The sequence below is a fragment of the Panthera leo genome, chromosome B3 (genome assembly GCF_018350215.1).
Source record: "Panthera leo isolate Ple1 chromosome B3, P.leo_Ple1_pat1.1, whole genome shotgun sequence".
NCBI classification, from domain to species: Eukaryota; Metazoa; Chordata; class Mammalia; order Carnivora; family Felidae; genus Panthera; species Panthera leo.
Window position 1 is genome coordinate 121472086 of NC_056684.1, and position 26185 is coordinate 121498270.

Sequence of the window (26185 nt, forward strand, 5' to 3'; positions counted from 1 at the left end):
CTCAGAAAGAGTCTATCCTGTTGGGAAAGACAGCTAAAGGGGTTTGGAGGTTTCTCCAACAACCATAATGAGGACCAGCAAGGCTTCTGACTTCAACAACAGTTCCAACTAATGAAATACAGACTAAAGAACTAAATAAAATTGGGATATGAGCAAAACTCTGGGATGCATTTGATAGCTTATCTCTCTTCCCCTCATTTTACTCCCTTTTTCTTCCTTACTATCAGTTTTAAAAGATAGTCCCCAAGCTGCACAAAACTCATTCACGCCTCTCCCCCTCCCTCCACTAAAACAATCATCTTTTATGTAAATGTTAGGGTCACTCAACTCCATGCCTTAGAATCATATACTTTGGGGTTAAAAGGCAACATTTTGCAGAAAAGTGGTCTTAAAAAATAAATATAAAGATACAGACTTTAGGATTTGGGTTTTTGCCTAATTGTTCCAAAGAGGAACTGGATAGGGCTCATCAAAAACATCAAAACTCAGATATTTTCTATAACTGGTAAGTTTTGCAATAATGTTGAGTCCTACTGATTAACATAAGACAGAGAACTCTCAGATTTAACTCTTTCATATACACGTAGTAGGGGGCAATATGTACTTTTAAAAAGTCTGAGGTTTCCCTTCCTAAATAACAGATTAAAAAATATTTTAAAAATACGTGAATGGCCTTATTTCAGGTTGTTACCTACTCCCACTATAAAGCTATACATTGTCTGAGGATTGAGTTGTAACTCTGGAGTCCTGAGGACCTGTCATAAAGCAACAGATTAGAATAAAGTCTTTCCAGAGCAGCGTCACAGTTACACTTACTCTACTTTTAAGTTCTCTGCTTACTGAAAATTCTTTATCAAAAAGTGTTAGAAAAAATTAACACTTTAAACATGTCCTCCTTTCTAAAAGCCCCATCTCTCGACAGAGTGGCCAAGCTAAACAGACTGAAGAAATTTAAGAAGTCAGCTACTGTGTGTAGAGAATTTCTATCTCTCTCCCACTACAAAGCATTCTCAGAATTGTTTGTTAGTATTTATTTGTGCTCTAGAGAATAGGGTGACAGGGGAAGCAGAGGACTTTGATTTCATTGTTTGCTTTTAAGAATTTGGACAGGGAGAGATTAAGGAAAGGATGATCTCTGAGGATTCGCTGGGCTATGAAGTTCTCAGTAATTACATGTGCTTCCACAAATAATATTTGGTCCCTACAGTTCAATGATTGCAGAAATTTAATAGGAGAAGAGTAAATGGTTAGCGAAAATATCTTTTTAGCCATTTTGTGCTAATGGAGCAAAGAAACGCCAGTGCAGGGTGAAATGTAACAATGTCCAGGATTTCAAAAGTGACCAGACAAAAAGAGGCACATGGAGGTGACAGGAACAGGTCCCTCAGGCTTCCCTGATGCACCAGAACCAGGATGCCAAAGAAAGTAAGTACAGAGACGCTCATGGCAAAAATAAAGAGTGTTTGTTGTCCCAGGGAGCTTGCTAGGGCCTGACAGCTCCATTTTAAGAGAAAGCCAGAAGTTAATAATAAACAGGAAAAATAAGCAAGGCTTTAGCTGACTGGGGAACAGCTCAGTAGAAAATTATTTTATAAAGATTAGACTCAATTAGCTAAGGCAGGATTCAACTTCATGCTGAAAGAGTGCTCGCTCCGTTTATCTCAGGATTAGATGATGTGCAGCGAGTTCGCTTTTTGCTGCCCAAACAGATAGTCCCTAAAATCATTTCTAATTTCTTACAAGGTAGATAAACGTTGGCCAGTGTAATCCTCTACAAAACGCACTGAAATATAAAACAATGGTGGTGTGATGCTGTTCGGTCCACAACATCCTACCCTCCTTGGGGCTTCGCTCCCAGGGGAAGAGAAGGTACAGGCTGTACGGCCCTTTGTTGGTGACACAGGTGATACCGTAAGGAGCCCTGATCGAGTTCCTGCTCCTGTAGGGAGGACAGGTTTGGTGTCAGACACCTGCACAAGAAAGGGATGAGCCAAAGGAAACATCATGAGGAAGAGTACTCCTCAGAGCAGGCAAAGGACTTCGAAATCCCAGAATCATAGGATATCCCTGATTGGCAAGTCAACTCCCCTGCACTTAATCCTGGGTGAATGGGCAGGGCCCCTCACGGCCTGGAATTCCTCACAGGGAATCCTGGGGAAGGGTGGCATCGTCCACCCCAGAAGGGCAGAGTCCTCCCAAAGTATCCTAGGACTGACCTGCAGGAAGGGAATTATCACTTCGCAGCTTCTCCTAAAATCATCATCTCACTCCACAGAAGAGGAGGCCTAAATGGCTCAGAGCAGACAGAAGCCTTCTAAGAAACAGATGGAAAGTATCTCAGAGGCAAAAATGAAATGTGCCAAAAAATAAATAAAGTAATAAATAAATTGAATCATTCCTCAAAATTCTAAGGCAGTAACAGACTCAACACAAGGAATAAGAAACAAGGAAGAAACAGATAACCACAGTGGTCCCCTCTCTGCCCGAGGCCCAGCCACCCCACTGCTTTGGCTGCTGACTGAAGCTCCCCTATCCTCCCGTGGCACTCCTGGGCCTCAGGACTAATACAGTGGGAAGGCTGTGACCCGGAAAATGCAAGCTTTGGCTGGTAAAGACAAATCCCATCAGCAGCAACAGTGAAGTTTCATTACCACCTTTTCTAAGAGACTTCGAACACCAAAAGCTTTAAGCCCTCAATGCAAGAAACCTAAATCCAGAAACTTGAAGTCAGATTGTTTCTGAAGAAAAATTACTAAATAACATTCCTACCCTCGAGATAAAAAAGAGTGGTGGGGAATCTGGAGTGGTTTTTGTTTTTTAACCTTGGTCTCTCAGATTATACCCCTTCTTTGATTATACAAAAAATAATAATTCAGTAACATTTGACTTGCAAAGATGTGGATTCTGAGATCAATCTAGTACCTAATTTCCACCCTTTCCCCTTCAATTGCCAGCACCCTTGCTAAGGGACACTACCTCTTGAAGCAGGAAGTGATGGAGGCAGTTTCTCCCCTCTGGATCTTAGACTACGTGATCGTCACTTAGACTGCATGGACATTCTTGCTGTGAGGGCAAGGACACAGGCGTGGGAAAGGCAAGAGGAGGGCACGAGGCGGAGTCGAACAATCTGGACTACTAACACCCCTCCAAAGGCAGTGAGGGCTCCCGGCCTGTGCTATAGACCAAGAAGAACCAGCAGGCAGGAATATGGCAGTGGTGAGAGGCTGGACAGAGCTTTCTCCATCCAAAACACTGGGTTCCTTCATGGACAATGTGTTTTTCCTCTTCCAGCACTTTCAAAAGATGAAGACTGGGTGCCACTAAACACATCTGCAATATAGGATGTGGGAGAGGAGAGAGCAGCAACTGGAATAATACCTCGTACCAAAACAAGCCTATTTTTAAAAGACAACACCCAACTACCCTTTAGGCTTTTGCCCAATGGGCTCCTTCACGGAGGGACGTGGCCGGAGTCTGAAGCAAGAGGAGCGTGAGTCAAGGACCACAGAACAGGAGCACTACACTACCACCTGCAGAAGCCGAGAAGGGGGAAAAGCTACATGGGGTCAACAGTCAGGCATGCCAGGCAGGACGTGAGGGTCAGAAGCCTCACGCTCAACTTTTAGCTCTTGCCTATCCAAAACGAGAGGCACCAGCTGGCAGCCTGCTCCAGCCAGCAAATACCCGCCTGCCTCCTGTCCCGGCGGGCCTTCAGCTAGTGTAGTAGATGTGGAAGTAGAGAGTCTTGTTGCGGAGCAGGGAGTAGGAGTTGTCAAACTTGAGCAGGTAGATGCCCTCGCCAGGGTAGTCGTGGCTGCCAGCCTGCACGTCCCGGTGGCTGTCTCGCCGGTACACGGGCATGACTTCCCCATAGCGACCTCGAAGGGAGCTCCTGGAGCCTCTCTCTACGTCTCCAACTGGGACAGGGTCTGCATAAGCAAAATGGCACAGTGTTGGGATATGACTTCAGAGACTGAGTAATCCGACCTCAAGAGAAAAGAATGGACCAGGTGACTTAGTGGCGTTTAGCCGGGGGAATGCTCTTACCCTCCTACGGGAATTTGGAGATGTCTGCTGACCTTTTGGCCATCAGAGAAACTAGTGGGTGATACTGCATTTAGAGCACTTAACATCAGGACAGTACCTGCCCAGCAAAGAAGCATCCCACCCCAAATGCCAATAATGTCTCCACCGAGAAACAATGATTTAGCCTTATACAGCCCACCTAGTTCCGGAAGTGTCTGGACATCTCCAAGGGGGAGAAAATATTTCGAAGGGAAGATTCTGACATCTCTTCATTCAACAGGAGAAAGAAACAGCTAATGGAGGTAGGAAATACAAACACACTGAATAGAGTGACCTAGAACTTCTACTTGGCCTCCTGAAGAACAGCAAAGTAAGATACAAGGCTCCCCGCCGCCTAAATACCTGAAGATTTCCCTGCAGACTTGCTTTTCCATGAAGAAGCAAGGGATTGATTTTTAAGATTATATAGAAAAATCAAGATGCTTGGAACCTACTTAGAACCTACTCATACTATTGTAAAAAAAAAAAAAAAAAAAAAAAAGCCTCGGAGTCATCCTGAGTAGGCATTGCAAATAACAACTGGAATAGAGCACAGAAACTATGTTTAAAACTACTCTGGGCCTATTTTGCAATATTTACAGATATTAAGGCACTACGTGGTACATTTCAAACTAATACAATGTTATACATCAATTATACCTCAATAAAGATTATTTAGGTTAAAAAAAACTGCTCTGGGCATGAAATGAAGGAAGTAAACAGTAGTCAGCCAACTGTGACAAGTTGGAGAGGAGTACAGTCAGCAATGTGCAATCACCCAGTTTGGTTCCAGACTAAGAACAATGGCAAATATCCCAAACTATGAGAGAAATATAAAATAATCTCGGTTTATACGTGATCTATATACTGCAGCACTGACCCACCCCTTTCCTGCCCATCCCATCCCTTTCCCCAAGGAGATGTTGGGGAAACAGCTGGGTACTGATTAAAAGCAAAAGAAGCTTTCCACTAAGGCACCAATACCAACCCCACCAGAATGTTCTTTGAGGGTCAGACTTTGGCCTGTACCACTCAGTTTAGCTTACAGTGCTGAAAGCAGGATTCCTTGCCTGCATTCTAAGGAAGGGAAGGACTGGTATAATACGGGAAGTGGTCATTAGAAACTGGGTTGAGCCAGAAGAAGCAAATTGCAAATTATGTTAAAATTAAATTTACCTTCAATCTCTTCCTCCTCTTCTTCATCTTCATCCTCATCCTCACTGGAATCACTGACCTGCACAGTTATGTCAGTGCTGGTTACAGGGGTCCAGTCAAAATAAACTCCAAAGCCAATGTCATAGTCATCAGTCGCAAACTCCCAGCAAACACGCTTCCCCTCTGGATGGGTAGGTACCCGGATGGTCACCACCTCACCCCGCTTCACCACCAGACGGCTGTTCTTCTCTTTGCCCAGCTTGCTTTTGAATTCCTTCATCTTGGTAAAGGTCCAGATGCACGGAGGAGCCATCAGAGGTGGGGACACTAAAAGGACAAGCAGCTTACTACTGAGAAACCAAGAGAAAATACAGCCAAATGTGGCATTTTGCTTAGGCAGGGTGTCATAGTCAAAGACATTCTTTCTACTTCCTGGCTTCTTTGACTGCCTTTCACAAGTCACCTTCTTAGTTTCCTTCCATCTGTCTGCCTGCCTTTATTTAAGCACCCACCGGGAACAAAGAAACTACCTTCCATACCCCCAAAGGTCTCACCTTTCCTGTGATCCCCCAGGAGATCTGCAGATTCCAAATCAGCTGAAAGGATATCTATAGCTCCTGTGTGCTCAGACTGGATCATAACGATGTCCCCGGACCTTTGTGGAACTTGGTACTTGGCCATCTGCACAATGGAAATCTGATTAGAGCACTTACTAGCGTGGCAGATTCCAATTAGCCTCCTTCCCAAGGGGGCTGCCCACCCCTGCCCTATTGCCTCCACTTTCCATCAGCTCAAAGCCTGATGTGCTATGTTCCCTCCTCCCTCCCTTTTGCAGCTCTCCCACTCCAGACCCTTTATAAAATCCTTGCCCGTGAATTTCCTCCAAGCTTGCTACTGACTTCTGCACCAACAGTGTTTCTGTGCCGCACGGTGACCTGCACAGCACCTCCCTGTGGCCCCTCTCATGACAGCGCTTGTATCCGGGGTTTAGCCCGGCTCTGACTCTGCCACACAGCCTCCCGCTACAATCCCCACTCCCAGGCTACCTCCAGATCCCTGTCAATCAAGCCACCAAAGCACTGCAGAGAGAACCTGTGGTTTATATTCTCTGTCCCTGGCTTATCCACAGCACATCCGGGATGTCCCATGCCACTGGCTGTCACATCCACTAACAGTGTTCTGTAAATAATTGTCATTTCACTTGTTTTAATGTATTTAAACAGTCCATTTGCTGCCAGATATCTAACCTCCATGGAAGTATACAAGCATCCCTTGAAATTGGAAGCCCTCGCTAACCCATGGCAGGAGGCTGCAGTCTCTCTCTAGCGGGTTTCACATGAAACCACTCAGATCAGTGCTCCCGTTTCTTGTTTTTATGCCATAACTTCTTGATCCTCTCCAAACAGTCAGCAGGCAACTCAAGAAATGTACACCCACTGGCCACACAGGACAGCATACCAGTGAGATGGCTATCCAGTTAAGAAACCAGAATTATATTTGCAAGAAAGAAAGAAAGAAATTTTGAATTCATCCCAGACTATATTCTCATAATATCTCTTTCTGAAGATATTACCTCTATTGCCAAATGAGGTGAATCAGACTTTGGCTAACCTGCTTACATGAGTCTTTCCTTTTCCACAAGGCTAAACAAAGGATTTAGTTTGCAACATATTAGCAGCACAGCATTAGTAAAGTCACCAATAGATCTTGGCTTCAGTTCCCTCATCTGTAAAATGGGAACATAATGGTACCTGTCTCATAGGTTTCTTCTCAGAAGCAAATGAAGTATTGTGGATAAAAATGCTTCGTAAAGCAAATGTAATGATAATGTTCGGCATTGTCTTTATTGACCATAATACCATTAGTAATTATAATCTATGTGTTAGTAATAATACAAACAACTCCTTCCTCCATGGCAGGGAGATTACTGCTATCTACACCACTTCTATGGAACCTTGACCATAAATCCTGAGTAGATCTACCACAAAAAAACTGAAGCTAAAACACGATCCCATGGTTGAAGGCTCTTCACATCCAGAGGATGTCAGATGACACATGAGCATCCATTCTAACAGTTCATTTCTTGAGTAGCTGCTGGTTCAGTGATGGGCCCTGAGGGTGACACACATGACCATTCTCCAAATAAATAAAACTGAGACGCCCCAATGCTTTCTAGGTCCAACCCATCCACACACATCTAGATTCTGGTGCCACACACCGCTCCTCCCGAAGAGACTGCGACATTGCCCTCCCTACCTTGTTGAGGACCTGGGCCTGGTCTGCAGGCAGCGATTCCTGCTCCACCAAGGCCTGCGCCTCCAAGGCACCAGCTGTCTTTCGCAGATCTTCGGTGGCATCCTCACTCGCTCGAGATACCGTCTGTGGCCTCTCAGAAGAAGACAGCATGTCAATTCAAGGACTCTTTCAAAGGGCACAGTAGTCTTGGAGAAACTTAGAAATAAAACAACCTTCAAGGGACATCTCCCAACCTCTGCTTTCCTCTGGCATTTGGGTCCACTGTCAGTTTAGCTGACCACTGCCCCGGGCTGACTTGGCCCACAATAAAGCAGTGACAGCGTGTGACGGCCCAGGACTGATGAAGCCAGGCCCCAGGTTCTGAGAACCATGGCGAACATGCAGGTCAGTCGTCTGAGTTTTGTTCTCTGGGACCCACACCATCTGCTCCACACAGGATTTCAACAAAAGAAAAGTCAGAATCCCAGTTCTGTTCTACACATAAAACTTCTGTTAGAAGCAAACAGAGGAGGCCTCGCCAGGGCCAGAAATCAATCACCAAAACACAGGGAGCGCAAACTGATTAGCAAGGCCATCCCTCTCCAGTCAGGCTGGGAGCAGTCTTTCAGCCTTTCCGCTTCACACCATCCTCCAGATCACACTGGCTAATAAAAGAAGGTCATCATTTTCTTTCCCTTTTTAAGCACATTAATCTATTATCCCAATGACTTAAGGCCTGACAATTTGAATACTTTTAAAGAAGCAGAGGAATAATTTCGGCCCTCTTCCCTTTCCCCTGGCTTCTGGAAAGACCACAAAGTGAGCTAGGTGCCAGGGCAATGGCACAATACCCCAGGTCTCTTGGAAATCTGTTGTCAACAAAAGGTGGCATGGGATTCTTTAGAGCAGCAGTCATCAGAGTTCAGCGCGAGCACCGCTGGGGCTCTTCAGACTTTTTTTATAATAATTCTAAAACGTGATTGCCTTTTTTGATTTCCATCTTCTCAAGAGAATACATTAGAGTTTTCCAGTATAGGACACGAGATGTTGCAACAGAATGTACGCGGAAGCAGATCTAAGAATCCAACTGTCTTTGTGAAGCCAGACATGAAAGAGAGTTACAACATCTCTCTTCTCACTAAATTATTTCTGCTTTGGAAAACAGTTGTTTTGCATTAAAAACATATTATTTATGTTTACATGCAATGAGTTCATTATTTTCATTTTTAAATCAATAACTATTTTTTAATTTTTCAGTTTTAATTTCTAATATAGTAAACATTGATAGAGATAAACCACAGGAAAAATTCTTTGGGATTCTCAATAACTTTGAATTGTGTAAAGGTTTGAGAACCACTGCTTTCACGGATCATTTCCCCACTGAGTAAATGACTGGAAAACAGTACAGAGACAATATGGGGAAACAGGACTTATTTGGTGTTTATTAGTTTCTTTCTCTCTTCTTTTTTTAATTATAAACAAGAAAAAGCACTCCTAGTTTACAAATTACCTCTTTTCAGACAAAATAGAGCCATCTTTTGGAGTATACAAGTCACCCCAACCTACCTCAGGACAAACAAGAGGTAGTCACTATAAAAACCAAACGTATGGGATACTGTTGATTTTTATGGTTTTGCTTGGGTAATCCTGTGTAAAATGTAAATTAGTCTAGGCTGCAAGCCTATTTTTTCTCTTAAGCCCAGAAATTCCAGTCTGCTTTTGTTTCTTGACACTATTTATCCCTATCTGTGTCCTCCATTAGTAAGTGAGCCTGATGGCAGGGATGGGCCCTGTTCCTGGCATGCATGGCATCTACTGCCAGGCCCATCACATGGAACCCTCATCTCCTAAAATGACCTCATGTCATCGTGCTCAGTCCGTTGCAGTCACAATGGTCTCTTGAATCTGAGGGTCCTCAAACACCTCAAGCATTCGAGGGTTTTGCACCCGCTGTCACCTCAGCCTAGAATATCCTGCTGCCAGTTACCTGAGGGCTTCCTTCAGGCTTCTGCTCAGCTATCACTTCTAGGGAGGCTCCCCAGATATCCGCATGTTGAATGGTTCACCCTGCCCTAGCCCCATCAGTCCTTCTAGCCTTACCCTGTTCACCTGTGTTCACTGCACTCACTACTGCCTGACATATTATGTCTCATATCTTGTTGACTGCAAGGTGTATATTTGTTTTCAGATTTTAACACAAACGAAATGCAAGATGTCCTAAACACTGGTGGTGTCTTACAACTGCCCGGGGACTGGACTGACACAGTCTTTGCCCAGGAGATTTGCATTTGCTTCTGCCAGTATTCAGGAGGCTTCCAACTGACACAACTTGAATAAGTTCTGTGTGAGGGTTTTGTTCAAACTCCAATGGCATGGTGAATTTAGACCACAAACTGGTGACTACAGACTCATGGTTCATATTCTCAGCGGAGATCTTTTTCTCCTCCCCTTACACAGAGCCAAGATGGAAACATTCAAGTTTCCTTGTGGTCCTTCTCTGTGTGGAGGGATCTTTTTTCTTGTTTACCTTTTCACTGAAGGTTCACGCTTTTGGTGTCCTAGCTCCATGAAGGATGGGAGCGGGTGGGGGTGGGAGGGAATATCTATTACTAGACTCTCTACCTGGGACATTTTTCCCTTTCTTGGTAGTTCATTAAATAACAGTACATCTTACAGGTGATGGCAACTTAGAGTCTATGAAATAGGATGTATGCTTGCTTTCTGTCTGCCCTTCCCACTAGAATAGAAACGCCACGAGACCAGGGACTTGGACTGTTTGTTCATTTGTGGTATCTCCATTGCCTAGAACACTGCCAGGTAAGTAGCAGGCTCTCAACAAATATCTGTTGAATGAATAAATAGTAGACGGTCCCAAAATATTTGTTGAATAAATAAATGAATATATTAATTTTTGTCTAGGAGCAAAAGAGAAATACTGGCATGTGAGAATACAAGTTAATCTGACCATTAGCCTGACCTTACTGTACATGGCATCTAAAACTAAGTCTCCTCTTTGCCTTTGTGTATGCTACTTTGTATAAATATTGTTCTGCTTATTAAAAAAGTTTTAGGGGTGGGGCGCCTGGGTGGCTCCGTCGGTTAAGCGTCCGACTTCAGCTCAGGTCACGATCTCGCAGTCTGTGAGTTCGAGCCCCGCGTCGGGCTCTGGGCTGATGGCTCAGAGCCTGGAGCCTGCTTCCGATTCTGTGTCTCCCTCTCTCTCTGCCCCTCCCCCGTTCATGCTCTGTCTCTCTCTGTCTCAAAAATAAATAAAAACGTTAAAAAAAATTTTTTTTTTTAATTAAAAAAAAAAAAGAAAAGAAAAAAAAAGTTTTAGGGGTGCCTAGATGGCTCAGTCAGTTGAGCATCCAACCTTTGATTTTGGCTCAGGTCATGATTTCATGGTTCATGAGTTTGAGTCCCACATCGGGCTCCACACTGATGGTGTGGAGCCTGCTTGGGATTCTCTCTCTCCTTCTCTCTCTGCCCCTCCCACGCTCTCTCTCTCTCAAAATAAATTTTAAAAAATCTTTTAAAAATAAATAAACTATTTTAGAGAATAGTTCTTTTTAAATTTTTTAATGTTTACTTATTTTTTTTTTTTCAACGTTTTTTATTTATTTTTGGGACAGAGAGAGACAGAGCATGAACGGGGGAGGGGCAGAGAGAGAGGGAGACACAGAATCGGAAACAGGCTCCAGGCTCTGAGCTGTCAGCACAGAGCCCGACGCGGGGCTCGAACTCACGGACCGTGAGATCGTGACCTGGCTGAAGTCGGACGCTTAACCGACTGCGCCACCCAGGCGCCCCAATGTTTACTTATTTTTGAGAGAGACAGAGAAACAGAGCGCAAGTGGGGGAGGGGCACAGACAGAGGGAGACCCAGAATCCAAAGCAGGCTCCAGGCTCTGAGCTGTCAGCACAGAGCCCAAAGCGGGGCTCGAACCCACAAATGGCTAGATCATGACCTGAGCCGAAGTTAGCTGCTTAACCAACTGAGGTACCCAGGCACACCAACAAATAAACTATTTTAAACAGGACATGCAACAGCCACATGAGTTTAATGTTCACATTAGCATTTCATGCTCTGAAGAATCAATGAAGGGTATTTGGGGAAAGATAAATTGCAAATCACTTGATGCCAATGATAAATCACATAAAGGAAAAACTCCCACTGTAAGCCTTCTGGTTTGTGCTGACCCAGAGCAGGGAGGCCATCCCAAGGGAGGGGACAGCCTGACCAGCCTGCCAGCCTCACTGGCAAGAGAGAGAGTTGGGCCCTTCCATTTCTAATACACACAAAACATAAACACTGCACTTCAAGTGTCATTTGGACTGGACTTCTTTCTTCACACACTAGATTTTAGAAACAGAGCTTTAAAATTAAATCTCCTTTTTTCTAAGAATGTTGTAGATTCTTCACTCAAAACTTTATTCTTAGGAGGAAACATCAGTCCGTGTCAAAAGCCAGCCCCCAAACATCCCTCAGATCAACATCCAGAAAAAGGCTGGTGGCAGCAAGAAGGAAAAGGCGCTCCCTCCTGGGATTTGAGGAGAACAGGAATTGTCTCAAATCAACACAGCCTTGGGGAGGCTTGGTCTTCTAAAGGGACTATTCTATAAATAACCTAGTAGCTCTAAGCATAGAACTCAAAACCCTTCTAATGCTACTTACCAGAACGAGCTTTATTTATTTATTTTTTATTTTTTTTATTTTTTTAACATTTATTTATTTTTGAGACAGAGAGAGACAGAGCATGAATGGGGGAGGGGCAGAGAGAGAGGGAGACACAGAATCTGAAGCAGGCTGCAGGCTCTGAGCCATCAGCCCAGAGCCAGACGCGGGGCTCTAACTCACGGACCGCGAGATCGAGATCGTGACCTGAGCTGAAGTCGGACGCTCAACCGACTGAGCCACCCAGGTGCCCCCAGAACGAGCTTTAGAGAACAAACCTAGAGCTGTGCGAACTTGGGCAAATTTTTAAATTCACCGTTTTGTTTTCCTCACTGGAAAAGAAACACCTGTTTCAGTAGGGTTGTTAGGAGGATTAAACGGTAGAATGCATTTTCGCACCTAGTATAGTACTGAGCAAATAGAAACATTCTGTAAAAGGGGGGTCTGGGTGGCTCAATGGGTTGAGCAGCTGTCTGACTCTTGATTTCAGCTCAGGTCATGATCCCAGGGTCATGGGATCAAGCCCTGAATCAGGCTCCACACTGAGCATGGAGCCTGCTTAAAATTCTCTCCCTCTGCCTCTCTCTCCTGCTTGCACTCTCTAAAATAAAGATTTAAAAAAACTTTTTTAAGAAACATTCTGTAAAAAGTAACTATTTTATTATCATTATTATGGAGAATATTCAATGAAGCATGGCTATTATATTATTATCACTAACTATATTACCATTATTATTATATTAAACATTATTATCTCCCATCATCTGAATTCTGGGGGAAAAAGCTTTATTTCATATGCAAAAGTAAGAAGAAAGAAATTCTACTCAAGAAATAACAAACTGGGGCACCTGGCTGACTCAGTTGGTGGAGCATGCAACTCTTGATCTCAGGGTTGTGAGTTCTAGCCCCACAATGGGCATAGAGTTTACTTAAAAATAAAATAAAATACTTTTTTAAAAAAAGGAAGTAACAGTAGCACCTGGGTGGCTCAGTAGGTTAAGCCTCCAACTTCGGCTCACATCATGAACTCAATTCATGAGTTCGAGCCCCACATCAGGCTCTCTATTGTCAGTGCAGATCCCACTTCGGATCCTCTATCCCCCTCTCTGCCCCTTCCCCACTTACATTCTCTCAAACTCTATCTCTCTCAAAAATAAACATTTAAAAAAAGATTTTAAAACAAGATTTTAAAAAAAGGAATAACAGATTGTTTAAATATCTTGACATTCCTCCCTACGCCCAGCCATCAACTTTGTGTGGGGCATTGAGACCACACTGGTTCTACTCAACAGTACTGTGCCATGAGCAGATCAGTTGGGCTATAATATCCATTTGCTCAGGGTTCTCCAAAATACAGTTTTTCATTAATTATTCCATTAATTTTTTGGGTTTCCACTTATTCTAGAGCTCAGTACAACTGTTTCCTTTCTGCTATATACTCTGATATTAATGACAGTAGATAGATGAAATGGATGGAGCAGGAAATTAAGAAGAACAATCTGAGGGGCACCTGGGTGGCTCAGTCAGTAAAGAGTCCAACTTTGGCTCAGGTCACGATCTCATGGTTTGTAAGTTTGAGCCTCGTGTCGGGCTCTGTGCTGACAGCTCAGAGCCTGAAGCCTGCTTTGGATTCTATGTCTCCCTCTCTCTCTACCCCTCCCCCGCTCACACTCTGTCTCTCTCTCTCTCTCTCTCAAAAATAAATATTTAAAAAAATTTTTAAAAAAAGAATAACAATATGAAGGTTCTCACACTGGTTTAATCTAAAAATTACATTAGAAAAAAACCCCTCCAAAAGTGTGTGTGTGTGTGTGTGTGTGTGTGTGTGTGTGTGTGTGTGTCTGTGTATCTTATGGGTAAAAACCAAACACACATTGTCTTGAAAGTCTACCTGGGATCCATGTCTAATGTTTTAACATTTCAACTTGGGCTTCAAGAGAAGATAAAAAAGACTACACTTTTTGTTACAATTTCGTTCTCTGGGAGTGAAGAAAATTTCATAATCTGAAAGAGATCTGACACTGCCCCTAAACACACTTAACGGCTAATTAGTCACCAAACCATCCATACTCTTCACTCCCACTTGCTGTCCCCCTCAAAGTTGCCATCCACATCTCATTAATCCCTTATCTCAGGAGATAAACCTCTAGGAGCCAAGCAGTTGCTGTCCCTACCTGTAGGGTGAGGAATGGGGCTCTGGATCAGAGGCAGAAGCCACTAGAGAGGTCACCTTGGTGTTTTCTAGATCTTCATTCTCTAGAAAATCATGGAAAGAAATATTCAATATTTGAGAAGAGGCACAATCATAATTATCTTGTACCTTTAAAAAAATCTGGCAGTTTCAACCAACCTTCTCTTTACAAAAATATCCTGGGCATCAATTTCTGAGAGGCCCAGGGCATAAATTATTCAAGTCCTCACATCCAAGTATTCTCAGACCATCATAACCCATTCATGAAAGAATAAAACCCTTTCCAAAACAAGTCCCCACAAAATTCATTCTAATTTAAGAATCACACTTCTCAGAAAGCATATGGTTAAATTAGGTAAAATACAGAAGGCAGAGTGAGATTTAGGATGAAATGAACTGGAATTCAGAACCAAAGGATGGAGAGTCACCTCCACATTCGGTAGGCTCCCACCACATATCAGAGGGAAAGGATTTTTGTAATTTCTTTCACTCACTCACTCACTCACCAATGACTTACTGGAGAACTGTTAGGTAGCCTCAAGGAGCATACAGGTGAAATGCATAATGAAGGCCATGTCCCCCAGGTCACAAGCCTAGGACTGGTATCATTGCCATTTTACAAGTAAGAACACTAAGGTACAGACAGATTCAAATGTGGGCAGTCATGCTCCTAACCTTTAGGTGCTACTAAGTCTTATGGTTTATTCATCTAGACTTTCCTTGAGCACTCAGAAGATGGTTCAGCATATTTAGATAATCCCTGGTTTAACCTCCTTAAGACTGAAAGAAACTGAAACCCAAAGTCCACTTCTCAGTAAAAAATACAACTTAATGAAGTAAATGTCAAAAACTGCAAATTTCAGAGTTTGGTAACAACATAAAAGTGCAAATGATGGACAAATCCTTCTGATACAACTTAAATCCTACCTCATTTTTTCGTATGTGAAAAGATCTATTTTTCTTTCTGTCAACTCACACTCTCATAGATAGAAAGACCTTAGAGCTTATGCCACCCAATTTTCTTCTTGGGACGTAATAGAAAATACATATATTAGTCTCTGCCCCCGGTTCCTGGCACAGAACTCCAAAAATCCTGATGATTTCCTAAGTGAAAAGAGCAGTAGGAGCATGTTTTGTTCTAATACTTGGTCTTTGATTCTAGTTCCTGACACAGAGTTCATAAATCCCTTGGCATTTACTAGGTGTTAGTAGTGTCTTATGTTCTAATGAGGTGACTCTGGGTGGACGCCTGGATGGGGGCTGCTCACCAGAAAGACCAAGCCATGATCAGAGGCTTGGAATTGTGACCCCAGCCCCATTCTCCAGCAAGGGGAGAGGGGATAGCAATGAAGTTAATGATTGATCATGCTGACGTGATACAACCTCCACAAAAACCCCCAAAGTACAGGGTTTGGAGAGCTTCTAGGTTGGCGAACACATCCATATCTTGGGAGGGTGACATACCCCAACTCCCAGGGGACAGAAGCTCCTGCACTCAGGATCCTCCTGGACCTCACCCTCTGTATCTCTTCACCTGACTATTCATCTGTATCCTTTCTCATATTCTTTAATCAACTGGTAAATGTAAGTATCTCCCTGAGTTCTCTGAGCTGCTCTAGCAAATCATCAAATCCAAGGAGGGGAGGTCATGGGAACCTCCAATTTATAGCCAAGTCAGTAGGCAATTGTGGGTAACCTGAGACCTACTACTTGAGACTGGCATCTAAAGTTGGCTGAGGAACAGTTTAATGGGACCAAGCCCTTAATCTGTGGGATGTAACACTATATATCCAGGTAGAGTGTCATAATTCAGTTAAATTGTAGGACACCCAGATGGTGTCACAGAATTGTTTGGTGTGAGGGAAAAACACCCACCTCTGGTGTCAGAAGTGCAGTGAGAGGGAGTCGGTGTGAGAGTAAAGTAGAAACTCAGAAGGACTAAGCTTTCTTTAAACCTCCCAACAAAGGAACTGAGTCTCAGACAATTGTCAAATGTTTCCCAGTCTCTGCTACTCTGTGAAGAGGCCCTTTTCACAAAGAGACAATGAGAATACAAAGTTCTCCCCTACGTTGACCTAAGTAAAATCTGTTTCCTACTAAGCCCTGCCCTTCTATCCTTCCTCCCAATATCCTTTCAAATATTTACAGTCTGCTATCATCTTTCCTGCAAATTCCTCCTTAGGCTGACCATTTCCAGTTCTTTCAATCATCCCTTAGACGACCTCTGACCACATTGGCCTTGTTCTGTTGTTCCTCTTTGTTCCATTTAAAGTAAGGGACTTGGGGCACCTGGGTGGCTCAGTCGGTTGAGGATCTGACTTCAGCTCAGGTCATGATCTTGCAGTTTGTGAGTTCGAGCTCTGTGTCGGGCTCTGTGCTGACAGCTGGGAGCCTGGAGTCTGCTTCAGATTCTGTGTGTGTGTGTGTGTGTGTGTGTGTGTGTGTGTGTGTCTGCCCCTTCTCCGCTCGCACTCTGTCTCTCTCTCTCAAAAATAAACATTAAAAAAATTTTTTAAATTCCTACAACTCAAGAGGAACAATCCAAATAACAATCCACTAACCCAATTTAAAAATGGGCTAAAGACTGAAATACACATTTCTCCAAAAAAGACATCTAGATGCCCAACAAGTATATGAAAAGATGCTCAGCATCACTAATCATCAGGAAATGCAAATCAAAACCACAAAAAATGAAGTATCACCTTACCCTGTTAGGATAGCTATTATTAAAAAACAAAAACAAAAACAAAAAAACAGCAAGATAAGCATTGGAGAGGATGTGTAGAAATTGGAACCCTTAAATCTACATGAGAATGTAAAATGGTGAAGCCACCATGGACAACAGTAGTATAAAGATTCCTCAAAAAATTAAAAATAGAATTACCATATCATCTACCAATCCCATTTCTAAGTATTCATCCAAAAAAATTTAAATCAGGATCTCGAAGAGATATTAGGACTCCAATGTTACAGTGTGACACTAGTCACAATAGCCAAAATGTGATAACAACTTAACTGTCCATTGACAGATGAATGGGTAAAGAAAATGTGGCAGGGGTGCCTGGCTGGCTCAGCCAGTAGAGCACACGACTCTTAATCTCAGGGTCATGAGTTCAAGCCCCACATTGGGCATGGAGCCTCCTTAAAAATGTGGTAGTTTAAAAAAAAATGTGGTATACACACACGACAATGGAATATTATAATATTCTTTAAAGAGAAGGAAATTCTGCAACATGTGATTACATGGATGAACCTTAAGAACATTATGCTAAATAAGCCAGTCACAGAAGGATACATATTGCACAATTCCACTTATATGAGGTATCTAAAATAGCCAAACTCACAAAATCAGAGAGTAGAATGATGTTTGTCAGGGCATGGGAGGAGAGGGAAATGGGGAGTTGCTAGTCAATGGGTATAAAGTCTTAAGTATATAAGATGAATAAGTTCCAGAGATCTGCTGTACAATATTGTGCCAATAATTAACAATACTGTATCGTACACAAAAAAATTTTAAGGAAATATTTAGAAGCACTTCACAGAAATAAAAAGAATAAACATTAGTAAAATAAACAAAGGAAACACCATGCCAGTTCGGTGTGTACAGCAAGTTCAGCGTGTCCCGCCAATTTAACACATTATTTAATGAATTCCTAACAAGTGGCTGGCCCCACACCAGATACTCGAGATGATGCACTAAAGCAGACACAGTTCTGGCCCTCATGAAGCATTTGGTCTAGCAGGGCAGACTGTGAAGGGCCCTCATCCCACAGATGATCAAGAATTTTAAGCTTAAATTTAAGCTAGGAAATGACATGATCAAATTTATATTTTTTGGTAGAATTCTATAGCAGCTGTTGGTAAGATGGATTTTGCCGGATCAGATGGGAGGCCTTTGCCAAGTTCACGAGAGATAATGAGGACCTAATAGTGATAGCTGAGAAAGAGTAGAGACGACTCTCTTAGAAAATCATTAGGTGGTCAAGTTTGTTTTCAGTATGCCCATGCTGGTGACGCTTATTTTTCTTTCTTTATGTATATATATCTATATATAGATATATATATATATTTTTTTTTTCTCTATGTTCTATTTCACAATAAAGATTTGAAGAGGTGTCAGTGTATAATCTAGTTATTAAGAGTGCTAGCTTTGGACGTGTACTGCCTGAACTCCTGTCACTTCTATTCCTATATATTCCTATATATATATATATATATATATATATATATATATATATATATTCTCTTGGCTTCAGAGTAGATTCCCATAATTCATCACTTACATAAAACACCCATTGCTCATCCAGCAAATGCCCTCCTCAATGCCCATCACCCATTTTCCCCGCCCCCACCCCACCCTTCACTATATGTTCACAAACCATCTGTGACATATTCTAGAACTTTGCTGAGAAGGTGCATCAAGTTTAATGGTCTACAGATTCTGGATTCTAATCTGTTCTTCCCTTTGGATAACTGATATTTAGGTTCATTTCTAGTCCCTGACATTCCTCAAAGACAGCACACAATTACATTTGCAGATTCTTTCAGGACCCCAGATGTAGTAGTCATCTGTCAACCTTTTGGCTTTCAAATATCCAACCTTCTCCTGGAGGGGATGGACTTTGTAAACAGTGAACAATGGAAGTCAGAATGGAAGATTCTTCTTTTTCCAGCCCCCAGGAAATTAGGGAAAAGGCACATGACCTAAAATATTCCCACCAAGAATTTGAACTAGGAGTGGCACAAAAGAGAGAGAATTCATCTAGTGGCAGCCAGAGAGCCCTAACCAAATTGTTCTTGCTGCTTAGCCTCTGGATTGGCCTACTCCTCAGTTTTCCAACAATATGATGGGCCTCCTGTATCCTTGCAATAAGCCACTTTCTGCTTAAAGCAGCCAAAATTAGTTTGTACTGCTTGTAACCAAGAACTCTGACCAAAATACCTAGATAGTATTTGCGTAGGTCCAGAAATCTGAACTTAAAGTAGCCAGACATCCTATCTTCATTCTGATTATCTTTATTATTACAGCCAAGACTTAGTGATCCTTAGTGATCTTTACTATATGCCAATTACTTTCTAAGCATTTTGCAGGCAGCATCTTTTTGAATTCTCACTTAATCTGACTGAAGTTGATACTAACATTACTTCCTTTTTATCACTCAAGAAATTGAGGCTCAACAAAATCAAGTTAACTTGCCCAAGATGACCAGCAAATAGGAATAGAAGTGACAGGAGTTCAGGCAGTACACGTCCAAAGCTAGCACTCTTAATAACTAGATTATACACTGACACCTCTTCAAATCTTTATTGTGAAATAGAACATAGAGAAAAGTACACAAAAATGTGCAGCTCAATAAATTATTACAAAGGAAACATGCAAACTACTACCTAGGCAAGAAACAGATCAATCCTAGCACTCCTGAAGCCCCACTCATGATCCTCCCAAACATTACCTGCTCCCTTCTTCCATAATCATTGTCCTAACTTACAGAATCATTTCCCTGCTTTTCTTTATAGCCAGACCACCTAAATATGTATTCCTAGTGTTATTTCATTCTGCGTGAATGTAAAGGGGAATCATTTCCATGTAAAGGGAAACAATGCAGAATATTTTAAAACAAGCCTCTTTCACTCAACGTTATGTTTGAAGGACTTAACTATGGGGGCACCTGAGTGGCTCATTCGGTTAAGTGTCCCGACTCTTGGTTTGGCTCAGGTCATGATCTCATGGTTTGTAAGTTGGAGCCCCACATCAGGCTCTATGCTGCCCACAAGAGCCTGCTTGGGATTCTCTCTCTCTCTCTCTCTCTCTCTCTCTCTTTCTGCCCCTCCCCTGCTCATGCTCCCACTCTCTCTCTCTCTCTCTCTCTCTCTCAAAATAAGTAAACTTAAAAAAAAAAAAAAGAGGGGCACCTGAGTCGGTTAAGCGGCCAACTTCAGCTTGGAATGATCTCACGGTTCGTGGGTTCGAGTCCTGCACTGGGTTCTGTGCTGACAGCTCAGAGCCTAGAGCCTACTTTGGATGCTCTCTGTCTGCCCCTCCCCTGCTCATGTTCTGTCTCTCTCAAAAATAAACATTAAAAACATTAGAAAAAAAAAAGAGAAAGACTTAACTATGTTGTTGTGGGTAAGTTTGTTCATTTTCATTCCTATATAATATTCCATGAATATACCATAATTCATTAATATACCATTGATGAAATTTGGGTTCTTTCTATGTTTTGAGCCATTATGATTAATGCTGATTTATCAATATACCATTGATGAAGTCTGGGTTCTAAGTTTTTAGCTATTATGAATAATGCTGCTATGAATATTCTTGTTCATGTCTCTTGGTACACATGTGCATGCATTTATTTTGTAATAAACCAGAAATGGAATGGTTGAGTAATACAAATCTGAATAAACTTTTATAGACAATGCCAAACTATTTTCCAAAGGGGTTGTACCAAATATGCACTCGTGCTGGTATTGAAGAATATTCCCATTATTCTGTAGCCTCTGCAATACTTGGTCATAGTAATAGTTTTTATTTGGGCCATTCTGATTGGTGTATGCTCATTTAGTTTGCATATCACTGATGACTTATCATGTTTCTCGGCCATTTGGAAATCCTCTTTTATAAAATGCCTGTTCAAGTCTCTTCCCTATTTTACTGTTGGGTTGTTTTTTTTTTAACAAAATGATCCTTTATTGAAACATTTTCCTTCGTAGTTCTCAACTAGCTGAGCATTCCACTGTACCACTGTTGAGGTCATCTATAATGCCATGAGGGTGACGGCCATCAACATCACAGCTCAGTCTGGTGGTCCCTAGGATCTCTTTAATGGCTCCAGACAGTTCTCTAACTAAAAGATGGGTGCCTCCTCTGTCCAGCAATGACGACAATCTCATCAAAACTGAGATTTCCATTGTGCTTAATATCCTTCTGTTTCTTTTTATATCTTGGCAGTTCCTTGAGGGCTTCAATAATGAGGGCAGACACAGAAAGTACCACCTCAATCTGGGCCTATCCATCTTGGTCATTTTCATTGTAATCCTCAGACCCTTCCAATCACTGGTTGCTTTGGCTACGTCATTATCAACCTTTTTAGGAGAAAGATTTAGGAAGCCAATCTTGGGGCCAGGGAAGATGTAGCACCGACCTCCTCACTGGTGCACGTCAGGTACATGACTTTGATCTCGTTGGGGTCAAATTTAGGTGGCATGGTGGAAGCAGCTGGAGTCAGATGACCCTGGATTAAGGACAGCTACAGAAAATTACACCTTGGCCACCTCCAAGCCAAAAGCTGAAAGCTGGATTGTCTTTTTATTACTTATAAGAGTTCTAAATACAAACCTTTTGTTAATTACATGTGTTACAAATACCTGCTTCCACTCTGTGATACACCTTTTCACTCTTAATGGTATCCTTTGGTGAACCAAAGTTCTTCATTTTAATGTGTAGTCAAAATATATCACTCTTTTCCTTTATTAGCCCTTCGTGTGTCCTGTTTGAGATGTCTTTCCCTATGCTGAGAACAATATATTCTTCTATATTATCTTTTAGGAGCGTATTGTATTGCTTTTCACATGTTGGTGTGCAAAATCCAACTAGAGTTGATTTTTTGTGTGTGTGCTGTGTGAGGTAAGGATCGAGTTTCTTTTCTTTCCCTTCTTTCCTTTCTCTTAGGATATTCAATAGCCCTAGCAACATTTACCATTCTTTCCTCACTATTCTGCAGTACAATCTTGGTTGCAAATCAAAGATTTTGTTTCTAGGCTTTTATTCCATTCCTAGGACCTAGTAAACTATTTTGTAAAAGCTTTAAAATAAATCTTGATACCCTGATAGAGCAAATCTTTCCATCTTGTTCTTACTCAGAGTATTTTTATATATGCTATTTATGGCCTTTCATTCCTATATATACTTTTTAGAACTAGCTTGTCAAATTCCATGCAAAAAAAACCATGAAAACCCCACTGGGATTTTTACTGGGATTGTATTTTATTTATATATCAAGTTGGGGAGAACTGACATCTTTACAATATTGAGTCTTTCAACATAGGAATATGATACATCTTTCCATTTATTTATTATTTCATTTCTCTCAATAATTATGGGGTTTCAGCCACAGAAATGAGATGACAAAGGTGACATCATCACTTGGAAAGCATCACAATAAGACACACATGTTGTGGCGCCACTGTGGCTCTAAGGCCTACCACCTTTGGAAGTCAATCTGCTGCAAATGTGTCTATCCTGCCAAGCGGAAGAGAAAGTATAACTGGAGTGCCAAGACTAAAAGACAAAATAATACTGGGCCAGCTGAACGAGGCACCTAAAAACTATGCTGCAGGTTCAGGCCTGGATTCTGTAAAGGAACAACATCTAAAACCAAGAGGGCAGCTAATGTGGCATCCAGTTCATCTCAAGGATTTCAACATTTAGTCACACAATAGATGTTCTGGTTTCAAAAATAAAATGATAACAATGTATTATAATCTTCTGCACAAAGGCTTTGCACATATTTTGTGAGATTTATTTCCAGGTATTTGAACTTTCTTTAATCTATGGTAAATAGTACTTTTATATATTTTTAACTTCATTGCTGGTCCAGGCATACTTCATTTGATTGTGCTTCACTTTATTGCACTTTGCACATATTGCAATTTTTTAACTTTATTTATTTTTGAGAGAGAGAGAAAGCATGAGTGGGAGAGGGGCAGAGAAGGAGGGAAAGAGAATCCCAAGCAGGTTCCACACTGTCAGTTCAGAGCCCAATGCGGGGCTTGAACCCAAAAACCACGAGATCATGACCTGAGCAGAAGTCAGATACTTAACTGACTGGGCCACCCAGGCGCCCCAGTTACTGCATTTTTGACAAACTGAAGGCTCATGGCAACCCTGTGCCAAGCAAGTTTATCAGCACCATTTTCCAACAGTATTTGCTCACTTCATGTCTGTGTCACATTTTGATAATTCTTGCAATATTTCAAACTTCTTCGTTACTATATTTGTTACGGTGATCCATGATCAGGGATTACACCTCTGCTGAAAGCTCAGATGACGGTTAGTATTTTTTAGCAATACTTTTTAAATTTTAAGGTATTACACTTTTTTAGACATGGCTGTGATTGCACATTTAATAGACTACAATATAGTGTAAACATAACTTTTATATACACTGAGAAACAAAAAAACTTCGTTTCAGATGCTTTATTGCGATATTTGCTTTACTTCAGTGGTCTGGAACTGAACCTGCAATATCTCTGATGTATGTTTGTATATATAAGTGCAAGGAAATTTTGCATACTGACTCTATACCCAGTAATCTAGCTAAATTTATTCTAATAATTTATCTGTAGATTCTTCTGGATTTTCCATGTACATAGCCATCATCCGCAAACAACAGATTTAACAGGGTTCCTTTCTAATCCTCATATATTTTTTTTCTTGTCAAACTGTATTAGATAGAATATCCAATAAAAGTGGTGTAAGTGGGTATCCTGTCTTATTCCCAATCTCAAGAGGAAAACTTTCAAATCTCACCATTAAGTTTGATGCTGCTTAAAGGGTTTTTGTAGAGACATGCTTTATCCAATTAAGGAGGTTTTCTTTTATTCTTAGTTTGCTAAGAGTTTTGAATCATAAGTGGAGGGTAAATTTCGTCACTTTTTTCTGCATTAAGCTGATCATTTTTATCCCCTAATATATTAAAATGATGATTTACACTTACTTTTAAAGAATGTTAAAATGACTTTGCATTCCTGAAAAAAACCCAACTTGGTCATATATATTGCTGGATTTAGTCTGCTAATATTTTGATCATGACTTTTTGCAACTATATTAATGAGTGAGATGAAATTGTGATTTTCCTTTCATCTGGGATCATTTTTATTCTGCCTGAAGAATTCAATTGTTCCTTAAGTGCCAGTCTGCAGGCTGACAAATCCTGTATCTGATTATCTGAAAATATCTTTCTTTTACCTTCATTCCTTTTTTTTTTTTTTTTTTGATGAGTACTTTTTTTTTTTTTTTGAGAGAGAGAGGATGCAAGTGAGTGAGGGGCAGAGAGAGAGAGAGAAAGGGAGAGAGAGGGGGGGAGGGGGGGGAGAGGGGGAGAGAGGGAGAGGGAGAGGGAGAGGGAGAGGGAGAGGGAGAGAGAGAGAGAGAGAGAGAGAGGCAGGGCTTACCCAAAGTGGGGCTCATGCTTACCCAATGTGGGGCTCAAGCTCACCCAACATGGGGTACAAGTTCACCAAGCATGGGACTCAAATGCATGAACTGTAAGATCATGACCTGAGCCAAAGTCAGATGCTTATTCAACTAAGCCACTCAGGCACCCTACCTTCATTCTTAAAGACTATTTTCCTGGGGATGCCGGGGTGTCTCAGTCAGTTAAGCATCTGACTCTTGATTTCAGCTCAAGTCATGATTCCAGAGTTGTGGGATCGAGCCCCGAATCAGGGTCTGCACTGAGTGTGGAACCTGCTTAAGATTCTCTCTCTCTCTCTCTCTCTCTCCCTCTGCCCCTTTCCCCCACTCACACACTCTCTCTAAAATTAAAAAAAAAAAAAAGACTATTTTCCTGAAAAAAAAATCTATATTGGTATCTTCTTTCAATAATCTAGCTTCTACTGCTCTGTGCAGAAGTCAGCTGTCGGTCTAATTACTATTCTTTTGAAAGCAAACTGTAAGTTTTCTCTGGCTACTTTTTTCTCTCTGCTTTGGTTTTATAGCAAGTTTAACTTAATGTATACCTACTGTAGATTTCATTGTACTTATCCTGCTTGGGATACACAGGACTTCTTAAATCTGTGCATTCTGTTAGCTTTGGAAAATTCAGAGCTATTATCTCATCAAACATTGCTTCTGTCCATTCTGGCTCTCCTCGCCTTCTGGGACTCCAATTATACAAATGTTAGACCTTCTCACCATACCTTCTATGTCTTTTACCTCTTTCCTGAATTTTCCATGGTTGCATTTTTACATATTTCCTTCTGGATATTTTCTTCTTTTTTTATGACCAATTTCACTATTCTCTCTTCAGGTATAGTAACTTTTTGCTAAACCTATCAATGGAGTTTTAAATTTTGATCTGTATGTTTCAATTATACAATTTCTATTTGGTTCTATTTTTATAAATTTCAGTTCTTTGCCAAATTTCTGAAACTTGTCTTTGATCTCAAACATAATAAATATAATTATGTTTCAGTCTGGTGCCCCTTGGGATCGATTTTTACTGCCTGTTGTTTCTTCTGATTTTTGTTCATGTTATCTCTTCTCAGGAATCTGGTCATTTATGATATGTGTCAGAAAACTGTTCTCACAAAATTGTTTGAAGAAATCATCTGAAGCCTAATCTGAATGAGCCTTCAGAGATGTGGCTTTGCTTCTTCCACATACCTGGAGGCACTAGCAGCCTGAGGGTACCTTAACCCAATTTCATGAACTTAGATTTTTCCGAAGGTGAGCTGTAATCCCTGGAACGGTGTACTTCTGATTTACCCCTACTTCCAGAACATGGCCTTTCATAGTCCCAACCTAGAGAAAATGGGATTCACCAGGGTTCCCCCCACTTGGTTCTGAACATTAACGCTTGTTGCTTTAGTCCAGAGAAGCACATTCACAGCCTTGACAAGCCTCCCCACTCAAGAATCCAGCACATGCCACCAGAGGAGAAAGGACCCCCAAAATGGACTCTCATCCTTGAACTTCTATCTTTATACTTCTGCCCTCACATTGATTATAGCCTGGTAATTCTTCATTACCTAGCTAGCTCCCCAGGATCTTCAAGCAAATATTTATATGTTGACAATTATTTTCTAATTGTCCCCAATGGGAGAACTGATCCGATTACCTAGTCTGCCATTACTCAAAA

General features: G+C 41.5%; 1 protein-coding gene and 1 pseudogene across 1 annotated transcript in view; one reads left to right on the forward strand and one right to left on the reverse strand.

Moving 5' to 3' along the window:
* Positions 1-1207: 1207 nt before the first annotated feature.
* The window catches only part of TMED8 (transmembrane p24 trafficking protein family member 8), a 31430-nt gene continuing 6452 nt past the window's right edge, over positions 1208-26185 (reverse strand). The window contains exons 2-6 of the mRNA XM_042943939.1: positions 14305-14386; positions 7477-7606; positions 5775-5901; positions 5242-5547; positions 1208-3929 (exon numbers count right to left, since the gene is read on the reverse strand). Coding sequence (XP_042799873.1) covers positions 3712-3929; positions 5242-5547; positions 5775-5901; positions 7477-7606; positions 14305-14386 — 863 coding nt within the window. The 3' untranslated portion in view covers positions 1208-3711. The remainder of the gene's footprint in view (positions 3930-5241; positions 5548-5774; positions 5902-7476; positions 7607-14304; positions 14387-26185) is intronic.
* LOC122222989 lies at positions 22116-23002 on the forward strand (annotated as a pseudogene).